This window comes from Penaeus vannamei, chromosome 29, assembly GCF_042767895.1.
Source record: "Penaeus vannamei isolate JL-2024 chromosome 29, ASM4276789v1, whole genome shotgun sequence".
NCBI classification, from domain to species: Eukaryota; Metazoa; Arthropoda; class Malacostraca; order Decapoda; family Penaeidae; genus Penaeus; species Penaeus vannamei.
Genome location: NC_091577.1, coordinates 22,096,828 through 22,109,327, shown reverse-complemented (window position 1 = coordinate 22,109,327; position 12,500 = coordinate 22,096,828). Strand labels below are relative to the sequence as shown.

Below are 12,500 nucleotides of genomic sequence, written 5' to 3'. Positions count from 1 at the left end.
GCGATAAACGCTTAGGCCCGTACTTTAAAAACCTTCGCCAGTACTGGCGTTCACCTGGCGAAGCTTCGCCAGGCGAACCTCTGAGTGAGGGATGCCTTACTTTTAAAACCAACATTCGCCAGGTGCTAACATCTTGCATTCCCGCTAAATCTAGCGCAAATTTGTTTACATCTGCAGTGCACATAACATAACCTCGCGTTTTGTTTCATTCGCCGAAGCGCTAGATTTAGCAGGAATCCAAGATGTTAGCGCCTGGCGATCCCTTTCGTTCGCCAGGCCTGGCGAACACCTGCCTTAGTTTAAAAGTAAGGCCTCCCTCACTCAGATGTTCGCCTGGCGAAGCTTCGCCAGGCGAACGCCAGCATTGGCGAAAGGTTTTAAAAGTACTTTATATTATACTGTATCAACCTTATACTTTTATACAAAGAATAACTTTATAATTTAACAAGAGTTTAAAAATTACTATTCTACTATTCCGAACTGATGTAAGATATTGAACTGTAGGCCTACAAGGGTATAATTAAAGACGCCTCATTGTAGGGCGGTGGAGCACTACAGCTATGTTTCTATAGCCAAAAGTAAACATGCCGCCATAAAAAACACTTCTGGTAATATTTGTGAAAAGAACATTATCCTTACAACCAAAATAACAACAACCTAAATCTAAATAAGTCATCTCGGGGGTGGGGGGTAGGGGTAGGGGGGTAGGAATACAGCTGATGTCTTGAGCTCTCGACTGGAACATCGAAGGTCTTGAAAAAAATACGTATATACGTTATTTCATAATAAATTATGATTTTAAGATATTTTATAATTTCAATGTGATTCCTACATCCTATCATACACAAATATGTTACTAATTTATAATTTGAAAGCAAGAAAATGGTATTCAAACAGCTCTCTTCGCCAGGCTGTTCCAATATGATCTTTCGCCAGCCCTGGCGAACGTTCGCCAGGCATGATTTTAAAAGTACGAAATTCCGGATCGCCCGGCGAAACCTTTCGCCAGCCCTGGCAAAAGGTTTTAAAAGTACGGGCCTTAATCACCAGCAGAGTACTTGTTATGGAGGGACAATGAATTGTTTAGTGTTTGTTACAAATATCCGTCCAGAAAACGTTGATAGATCAAAAATATTTTGAAATACAACTCTCTTATATCAAATCTCGTATATTCGTTTATCATGGATGCTTCTTGTGATGTAACAATAGGTATCAGATATTTATAGGCCGATTCTACGAGTTTACACAAATAAATTATATCATACTCTTTCTTTACATTTATTTTTTCTTGAAAATGGATTTATAATGACATAATGATGTTTAATTGATTAATTAGATTCAAGTGAAACCGCATACGTAAAACTATTGCAATCAGAAAAGTCTAAAGCAGTGGCAATACTTGGAGCATTGTCGTGTGGGTCCCTGCAAGACGGCCTTGAACGCGCACGGGCCTCCAGTCCGTGTGAATATCTATTCGTTGCGAGTTTATTTTTGGAGATACAAACTTTTAACTGCTCATGTATTATCACCGAACCCTAAACATACTTTTATGATGAATTTGTCAACACCGAATCATATCTACTATATTTTATGGGAAAGAAATTTGAAAAGTCGCATAAGTATTTTTTATTTTTCTTTGTCTTTCATATCATAAATCTTTCATTTTGGTATAAAACTGTTATAATAAGACACTTCTATCTTCCTGTGATCCATTTCAATAGGTAATGTCAAAATATAATGCATCATATTAGCTCCTGTGAAGCGAGAGTGCGGCAGTGGGACTTGGGGTTGTGGCCTCGCGCGCTGTCCAAAATTTTCGCCGTGGAAGTGTATATTCACATGGATGATTCTACTCTCATTTACGAATATGAAACTGACCATAACTCATTTTCGACCACTCCGACCCAAAATCTCCGACTCGCCTCCCCCGACCGCCAGGGACGGTCCCCTTAACGCCTTGGAAGGAGGAAAATATCATGCAATGCCTTAAATACAATAAAATAGAATATACTCAAGATATGCATATCTTTTCAAGGTTAACAAAAGATGGACATTTCCTCTGACATGTAAAAGATATTATAGCTCAGCGCCTATTTATTCTGTTAATTTAAAGTGCACATGACTTTCTCTTAACCCATTAACGCTGGTATATTTTGAAGAAGAAAATAAAAGATTCCAGGCGGCTACAAAATCGGCGGTCGCAGCTTCCCTGGAGTCTGTCCCCCCGCCGACTGCGGCCCAATACTGCATCATAGAACTGAACCCCGATACAGCGTCACACTGGTGGGATGCCCGGCAATGTATATTTTTTCGGGTGTCTCATATGTGAGACACCCGTCGTTATTGGGTTAACTGTATAGAGTCAGTAACTTATCCCTCTATCTTAGAAACAGCTATAAAAAAAACAAAAAAAAAAAAAAACATTTGTCATGTAACTGAAGGGCATTTCTAGTTTTTCTTGGCTAAAGACTACAATCTGTTGTGCTAATATCTTTCAAGCATATATTTAAATCCTAAATGCCTATATAATACAAAATAATATATAACCAGTCTGTCTCTGATTAGTATTTCAGAACCAGCTTCAGAAAGCAAAGATCATGATCAAAATCAAAAAATGCTGCAAAACAACACGCAATCCTTCAACGTAATGGGAATGGTCGAGGCTGATGACTAACAGTTTTACTGTATTAGTTATTTTCTTGACTGGCACACAGTATTTAACCCTTTCGTCCCGGGTGTCACATATATGAGACACAGGGAAAAAATAAACAATGTCGGGCTGCCCGCCAGTGCGATGCTGTCTCCGAGCCGCGCTCCGAGGCTGAAGCGGCACGCGGCCGGGCGGGCGGACAGACTCCGGGGAAGCTCCGCCCGCCGATTTTGTAGCTGCCAGGATTTTTTTAATTTTGGCTACAAAATGTACCCGGCGTGAGTGGGTTAAGAATATGATATCCTAGATGGTTTTTACTATCTTATGGTGGGTTGCACTGTTATAGATACCCATTGCAAGTACGAATACACAAGTAAATAATCAAAGTAGGAGGAATATATGTCTTTACTCTTTAACCCATTAATGCCGGTGTATTTTGAAGCCGAAAATAAAAGATTCCAGGAGGCTACAAAATCAGAGTCCGGGCTAGCCCCGCCCGCTGGGCGCAGCCTGCTGCTACGTCTGAGCGCAAGCCCCAATACAGCGTCACACTGGCAGGACGCCCGACAATGTTTATTTTTTCGGGTGTCTCATATGTGGGATATCCGTCGTTAGTGGGTTAAACATTTGCTGCAAATTCAATTCCTGCTGCACAAGAGGTGTTGTGTAGGTCAGAAAAGACAGCTCTGATCAGTGAAACAAGTTCACTGAAAGCACTTAATGAATATGAGCTACAAAAATCTGGCAGTTTCTTGTGAAAACCTTAGTATGCCTCAAGCTCTTGTTGGCTCAAGGTATGAGGAAATTTTGTGCTTATAATATTTCCAGTTGATGACTAATTTATGGAAACAAACCTCAGCAAATTTACATGAGATGAGTTCTTGATTTGTTACACCTGTAGAAGTTTATTTATCATGAGGGTGAGGTTGATCATACCACCATAATATGACCAAATTATAGACTAAAATCTAAGAATTAGATTCACAGTTTTCTATTGTGTTCCATTTCAATGCCTGATTTCTGGAAGTCAACATGACATTGTAAAAATTCCATATATCTAAAACTAAGTAATTCTTATACAATCACTCTTACAAAACTGAGTCAAAACTAAAATTTTCTAAAAATGTATGAAAACATTTCAATTCTTCCAAAAAATTTCATCAAGCAAATTATAAAGACTGTCCTATGTGTCCACTTCTCTAAGTGTCTGCAATTCTTCAAGAATGGACTAAAGCAATCATAACTTTTTTTTCATATTTCATACAAGACTAGACTATCAAGATATCAATCATGCTCTTCTAGCTCTATACCCTACAATCTGGATGACATTATCAACATGAGAGCACAAACCTCTTAGAGGCTGATTGATTAGACTGATTAGGAAGGGTTTTTGCATTACTTCCATCAATAAAAGTGTGGAATGTGCCAACTGTCATCCATGACTGGGAGAGCACTGGCTCCACAGAGGATGTTACTTCCTTCTTCAGGATACTATTCTTGGCCGCCATGCCTGGCAGCACAGGTTGTATTACAAAAAAATTTAAATGACGCATATAACAAAATGTTACTTACTCTAATTATTACTGGATTGAGCCATGGACTACCTAGAGAAATTATAAGAGACTGTGCAAGAAATACATTCTACTATCATATAAATGAAGGAAACCACATGACAAATATACACATTGGAAAATGGCAAAAAAAATAAAAATGCTTATGCAGAATAAGAGAAAATAACATTGCAAGGGGGGAAGCATGGAATCTTGTCACTGCACATGAGTGTTCATGTGCATCTGGCCTACAAGCCCCACACCTTTCACAGTGGCCCCTCACATAAGCCTAAAATCCATATTTTGGGCCACATGATTGCAGTGAAGCATCCAGCCCCAATGGGTTAATCAAATTAATTTTTCTTCTCCAACAAAGAGCTATATAAAGCAGTGTCCAAACATTTTATACAAATATTACCATGTCCTCTGGAAAATAAAAAATGTGAGCAGAACTGGCAAAACACTTGAATCAAAACAAAACTCTCTGAAGCATAAGCTCTTGTATTTTTACCATATAATCATATCTGAGGACTGCTGTTCAAGCTATAATTATAATCTATCTTCATTTCATTTGAACACGAACTGAAATAAATGATGCAATGGGGATATAATATCTTACACTATTTGTTGACAAGACAAGTAAAAAGTTGACATCAAATAATATTTCCAGAGTCAATTCTAGAACCTAATAGATGCAAAACCCTTTTTCTTGCTATATGAGCTGATTTTCTGGTAACTGCAATCCAAGGGCAAGAATATTGATATAATAATATCAAAATGTATATATATGATTTCTTCTACATCTTTTATCATAGCAACTTCAACATCTCTAACCACTAATTACAAATATCATGATCTATTTCATGCATAGAAAAGTAAAAGGAAAATTTCCTCATTCTCCATAGTTAACCTTCAAATAATTTTTCCCTGGCTAGTTCCCTCACCATTTTCTATAGGAGATAAATGGTAAACTTGCAAAAAAGTCATGCTGAAGAAAATCAAAATTTTAGTAGGGATAAGTTTCTTTAGGAGAAATCTATCATTAAAACAGTCTGAGGCCATACTTACGCATTAGGAAAGGGAAGGGAAGGGAAGGGAAGGGAAGAGCAAGGAAATGAAAAGAAAAAGAAAAAGATAAAGAAAAAGGAAAGGAAAGGAAAGGAAAAGAAAAGAACATGGGCATGGCATTTGCAAGGCTTTGAGTGCCCATCACCTCAAACAAGAAATTATTACAACAGTAATTGAAAACAATCAATAATAATACAAAGCCTTGTATGAGACCCTATAACATACTTTAAAGAAATGTACTAAAACTGCAAAACTGATACTTTTGAGTTGCAGCTACAAGCTGATTTATTAGACATTTCTCATTACAAGTAAATATGTAATGCAAGTAATGAACAAAACTGGTTTACTGAATGTATACTAAATCCCATGTTTTCATCTTAATCTGACACACAAGATTAAAACCTTTAAATTTTCTCAAGATAAGGTGTATAGGACTGATAGCATGGGGAGTATAAATCATCATTGCAATTCAAAGAATAATATTGTCACAAAGTTCACAAATAGAAAACTGCCTAACATGCTCAAAAACACTATTGAATATGTAACTCAAATCCACTTGATCCCAACAACACCCAGAGAGTGCAGTTCTTGGTGTACCCTTTACTGAGGGGGCTTTGTCAAGAAGGATAGTTATACATTTATCTAAATGAAGTATTGTATCCTTATTGGAAAACTCACAATATGTGGTGCATCAAGAATGAAAATAGATGTGTATATGCAAAAACACCTATTGCAGATGCAAGTCATAAGTTTGTGCATAGAATGTCCTGAACTATCTAACCACCTGACACCATGTCATGAGCCTGAGATCTGGTGGCTTCTGAAACTTATTTGTGAGTAAGACAATAACCCAGGTGCACCGCAGTGACAGTGAGCACATTAATGCAACCCAGTCTCATCAAAATTCATTAAAAATTCTATCAACCAAAAATGGGTTAATGGCTCATACTTTTATTATGTAAAATAATCAAGCATTTACATGTGACTTCAAGCAATGCTTTACTGTTTAGATTGAAAATCAACAAATCTCCTATAACTACCATCAACATTTCCCTTTATATAGAACCCTAAGTCAATTCACAACAGTAAAACTGTAAAATACAAAATACCATTCTAATACAAGATTCAGTGTCAGCTATAACAAAAACTCCTTCATCCCATTCACCATATGCCTCCGGTAGAGTCCATTTCAATAAATCACAAGTGTTCCACTTTGTGTACAAGATGGAATGTGATTTTATTGAGGGATAAAAACAAGAAAGACTTTCTCTCATGTAATCTAGAGGGAAAGTTACTTCCAGGTTCACAGCAGCAGCAAGAGAGCACAATGTTTTGGTGTGCAACATTTCCAGACAGAGCAGGCAGAGGATCTATGTGCTAAATATCACCCTTTATACAAAACAATGGCCAATCCGAGCATTACATACCCCATTCTACCTCAGGCAATGTCCCAGGGGAAGGAAGGTACCTTATAAAGAACAGCATAAAATGTAATACAGGCATCATAGTAGCATGATGTGAACAACCCATCGCACAGAGCTGTGTCCCATGATGTGAATGACCCATCGCCCAGAGCTGTGCCCCATGATGTGAACGACCCATCGCCCAGAGCTGTGCCCCATGATGTGAACGACCCATTGCCCAGAGCTGTGCCCATGATGTGAATGACCCATCGCCTGGAGCTGTGTCCCATGATATGAACGACCCATTGCCTAGAGCTGTGTCCCATGACGTGAATAACCCATTGCCCAGAGCTGTGTTCCATGATATGGACGACCCATTGCCTAGAGCTGTGTCCCATGATGTGAACTACCAATCATGATGCCATTATGCAGACTCGTTCCAGTGTTGTGTGTGATACAAATAATTTTCCACACCTTCATGAAAACAATATGCAAGACAAAAATATGCAATTGTTGTTAATGGCAATAGATACGTAAATAGATTTTGCAATTTTTCAAGCATATGGTTCAGCAACTTCAAATTGTGGTTCTCAAACAGAATATAGACTCCATGAACAAAGTGCTTTATGCCATGGATTTAATGGATGACACGGTGAAGAATGATGGCTGACAAAAGAAGTGGAAAACAAAATGTGATACACACTTGGAATTCATACTCATTAGAGCGCAAAGGATGTCATTCTCAAAGTAGGTTGGAGAACAATGAAAAAATTCAATCGTGTAGATGAAAGAGAAAAAAAAAAGACTTAGATAAGATAACCATCCATGATGAGCACTCTAAATTTTGAATAAAACTATTGCAACTTACAAGTCACTGCCCATGAAAGTAAGAAGACTTCTCAATATTAGATATCTAAATATCCTGCTAATCAAAAAACTCAAAAGTAGATACCAACCTGGAAAATGAGCGTCTGCGAGGCTGGGGAGACCTTGACTGCGACGTAGCTGTGCGGCGATGAGCAGGTGAAGCAGCTGGTGACTCTAGACGTGATCTTGAGCGCGACCGCGAACGAGGTGTGAGACTGTTCCGTTCACCCTCTGGACTCTGCAGAGAGAAAAACGTCATCAGTACAAGAAAGAAAGAAAGAAAAAATGATGATGATGATGATTCAAAAAATCAGAATTCACAAAGTGGATAAGTACAGTGATGTTCATAAAGTAATGTTTATCTACTTATACACATATAAACACATGTGTAAGCAAGAAAACACCATAAGAGGTATGAGACAAGGAACAATGAGACTATTTATGATAGCTTTGAGTAACCAAGTACCTTTTTACGGCTGTTAGATGATAAAGTTTCATAAATGAAGTGTGTGAGAATTCTAACTACAATTAATTCTTCTTTTTCAATTTTCTTAAGCTTCAGATGACCCCCAGTCCCAGAGTTCCTGAACAATTTTAATTTTGGGTATATCACTAGAAGCTTTGTAAAAATTTAACAGAAACAAAAAAAGAAATACTTGAGAAACTAAAGAATTATTATTATCTATCTATTATTTCTAACATGCATAGTTTCTTGGGAATTCCTTGCTACTCATTCTGAATTTTTCCACACCTTAATTATGTAGGAAACCCATTATATTTGGTCTTAAAATACAAAAAACATTGAAATACATAAAAAAAAAAAATCAAGAAAATGTGGGAGACCATTTTTCATGTTAACCCATTGGATCCGTAAATTGCGGTGCTTAAAATATGGGCAGTGGGTTACATAAGAAGCCAACATTCTGGGCATGCTGTGCATAGGCCAGGTGCCCGCAAACATCCATGAGTGGCGACAAGACTCTGCGCCTCCCCTGCGCAAAGTCATTTGGTCTAAACTTTTTCAGCCGTTTGGCCTTTTACCAATGTCTAAATTTTTATTTTCATTTGCTTTATCCAGCTGGTAATAGCTTATTTTTATTGCACAGACTCCATATCTTCACTCTGTGTAGTAAATAAGTCAGTGTAAGAAGAAGAAGAAGAAGAAGAAAAAGAAAAGTATGGACCATTTAGTTATATGTAATAAATCTACTTTTTCATAATTTTCAATTTTCCCTAATACATCCACCTGTCACAGCAGCACGGAATACGGCATGTAGCATGGAAATGGCGTCCTACCTGGAGCCGGCGCTCTTCCAGTCAGTGGTTACACACGTTACAATCCACATTCATTTATCGATAGGAATAATGCTAAAGCTCCCTGCTAAGTACCAAATTAGTAAAATAACACTCCAAGAGGTTTGTGCACTTGTGGTGGGTCTTTTCCGTCACCCTGGCCTTCATTCATGATGGCAAGTTCGCGTCATCTGAATAATGAGGATAACTGTCCTTAACCCCTTTAATCCAGGTGACGTGACCATCATGTGATGAAAAATTTTGGGTTGAAAGCTGCGTAATATGAACTTGCCATCTTAAGTGAAGGCCACGGTGATGGAAAAGACTAGCCATAAGTGAACAAACCTCTTGATTAGACTCATTTGGTATTTAGAAAGGGACTTTTGCATTATTCACATTGATAAACAATTGTGGAATATACTGTCCCTGTGCCATGACTGGAAGAGCGCCAGCTCCAGGGAGGACGTCATTACCACGCTCATGCTTACTTCATGCACACCATTAGACATTTTGAGTCTTATAGTTCTATCTTCAAAACAAATATAAAAGTGAAGATTCCCTTATCTTTAAATTTCCTTGAGTTTGTAGGAAAAACAAATATTTTGACTAATACTATCAATATCATTGCTGATATTTCTATTATTGACATTATACACATCATAGTGTTACTAATATTACTAACCATGTAAGATACCCGAAAATATTTTTGAAAATCAAGGAAAATGGCAATCAAGCAAGAATGGTAGTACTCATGGTTGGCTCACTAGTGACTTAGTACATTTGGAACTATCTGTGTAAATATAATAAATCATACTGACAGTGGGCATGGTATGTCAGTAACATTTAGGTGTCTGATGGGCAGTCTTTTTTTTTTTGCGATTTTCAGAGCATCCCATCACAAAATGTTGCCAATCATATTACAATGTCTACATAGTTGTATCATTCTGATATACAGGGCAAATTGGATACAATCATATCTTGAAAACAAAATTTCTTTACAGTCTACTTATTTATGCTCACATTGCTTTTACAAACACTAGTGTTGCATTATCATATCATTACTCTATTAATGAAATAAAGCAATATTTTCAAATTCTAGCTATTTAAAGTTATAACTTTGTGAATTAACTTTTGCATGGTTGCAGATAAGGAGCATATCTACGTGCATCATGATCACTGCCACAATTTACATCTAAGTCAACAAATTATGTCTTGAATGACAGTAGCATAGTTTCTAAAGAAGTGTCACAGCCCATGCCTGCACCAGGAAAGGCCATCTAGCCTTCAATGCATATATTCTGGCAAGACAGAGTTTGGACTGATTTCTTGTTTCGAATTGAATCAGGTCACAGAGTAGGTCTGCAAGTTTTGCTTTGCATGAATATTCACAGCAGAAGTCTGGTAGCCTATGCTGGAGCACCAACTGGTCAAGAGGCTGTTGTACTGCTTGGTACAAGAACAATAGTGGACCTGTAGTAGATGGGTTGTATCTACTACTTGAACTAATAAATATCTCTTTATAGAGTGGTAGTGGGTGTGAGTTCCCACTGGCGTGGCTGGATGCTGGAGGTGATGTGGAGGAAACTGGCTCTTCAGTCAGTGAAGGACAGGGCAGTCCTGTGTTGCTGTTGCTTGCTGAGGTGCTCTAGAGGATAGGGAGTTGCTTATCTCAGTTCCAGATGCTGAAGCTTAAGTATTCAAGAACCAGGAATGAGGGGAGCTTACAGTCAAACAAGAGAGCCATGAGGTGTACGCGTCAACCAGTCAGGTCTTGCCAGAGAGTCATAAGACGCATCTGCTGGAGAGCGTGTGATGACCAGGCTGTGGTCCTGGGGAGACCTAATTTGGGAAGTATGCAGAGCTGGAAGTTGCTCCTCCAGTGATTGAACTAAGCGAGTAATATGCAGGGGTCATACAATTTTTTGGCATCCAAACTCTATGCCTTTCCCATGCCTTTCCAAAGTGGTTTTGATATTTTTCCATGACTCTTTTCACAGTTTTCCTTGAACATCTGATGCATCTTTCAACTTTTCAATCAGTTACATTAATCTTCTGAAGTTTATTTTTCTTTCTAAAGACATTTTCAGAATATAAATTGAAAAAATCTTAGCCAGACTTACATTTTAAGAAATAAATACTAAATTTCATGATATTCCAGGTTTGGAAATTACAACTTCAATTTCCATTTTCCAAGATTCTCCAGGACCAGTATGAACCATGGATATGTATGGGGACAACAGTAAAGCAGATGGATGGCATCTAATACTTGTCTGGCGATTCATCTCTGGGGAGAAGTTGTAGCGGGTGTGAGTACACATTGGTATGGATGGGTGCTGTAGATGGAGTGGGGTTCAATGGGGAAGATACGAGAGGCTTCCCAGTCAGCAAAGGATTGGGCAGTCCTGTGTTGCTACTGCTTGCTGAAGTATTCAGGAGCTGTGTCAGTGAACCGGGAACGAGGAGAGCCTGCAGTCCAATGAGAGAGCCATGAGATGTCCATATTGACCAGTCAGGTCTCAGCAGTCACAAGAAGCACCTGCTGGTGAGTGTGTGAGGACAAAGCTCTGGACTTGGGAAGTAGGCAGAGCTGCAGGTTGCAGGTCATACTGCTACATACCTATGGATTTGTAACAATCATCAAAGTCCTATATATATCCTTTCCATTGATTAATTCTCTCCAAAAGGAAGCTATTTTACAGAAAAAAACATGGGTAATCTTTACGGTACAGACGTACTAACATAGGCTAAATTGAAGATGATATTCTTGTAGCAGACTAAAGGTCATAGTTGTTGGTATAAGAAATAATCTGCAGACACAAACAGTAATGATACAAAAAAAGGTAAAATATTATGGAAAGCGCCACCACAGCCGAAGTCCACTGGGTGCTCACAAGTTTCAGGCTGAGCATGCTATGGATACCAAGGATAAAACAATGTTTCCCCAAAGGGCATGCCTAGTCATAGCATATTAGATAATTTAATAACTTTTGTGACATGGAGTTGGATACTGACACCCAGTTTCTTAAAACTTTGCCAATGAATATTCATACATACCGACATGCAAATACAAAAATAAATGCATATACATTTATCCATCTGATACGCATACATTTCTCTATCTATCCCCTAAATATGCATGTCTAGACAGACAAAAATGCATATTTTTACATGGGTGCCTCTCAACATACAGAATCATCATCTGATTGAGCCTTGCACAATTTTAACAAACCAGCTCTTAGTTTCAGGCGAGTGCGTCTGTACTGTAAAAAAAAAAAAAAATTCCCAAAATGTTTCATACTATTCTGGTCTCATATATATGCAACCTCATTAACCAAATACCAATGAATTGCTAATAAGCCAACAATTAAGCAAAATTATGATAAAGCACCCCACAATTCATTGAAAAGAAATTAGTTCAAGAAAAACTCCAAAAATGCAAGATATGCACTCATCTCTACATTGCACAGTATAATTGGCATCCCTATTGCAAAAAAATTAAGTTATATAAGACCTAACAGGACTAAACAAAATAAACTAGAATCCATATAAAGTGAGTAAATCAAGAACAAAACCAACCGTACATCGTGAAAGTAAATGCTAATTACATTCATAAAAACAAACAAACAAGCAAACTCACTAAGAGGGAACCCCGAAAACAATAATAATGAT

At 37.9% G+C, this 12,500-nt stretch overlaps 1 protein-coding gene across 11 annotated transcripts in view; it reads right to left on the bottom strand.

The window, feature by feature from the left end:
• The window catches only part of tra2 (transformer 2), a 105,637-nt gene that overhangs the window by 39,261 nt on the left and 53,876 nt on the right, over positions 1 to 12,500 (bottom strand). For all 11 annotated transcript variants that reach the window (XR_011399770.1, XR_011399769.1, XR_011399771.1 and 8 more), the window contains one exon: positions 7,628 to 7,776. Coding sequence is in view for 7 of the 11 variants with exons in the window: in XM_070142491.1 (XP_069998592.1) it covers positions 7,628 to 7,776 (149 nt within the window). In the remaining 4 variants the exon portion in view is untranslated. The remainder of the gene's footprint in view (positions 1 to 7,627; positions 7,777 to 12,500) is intronic.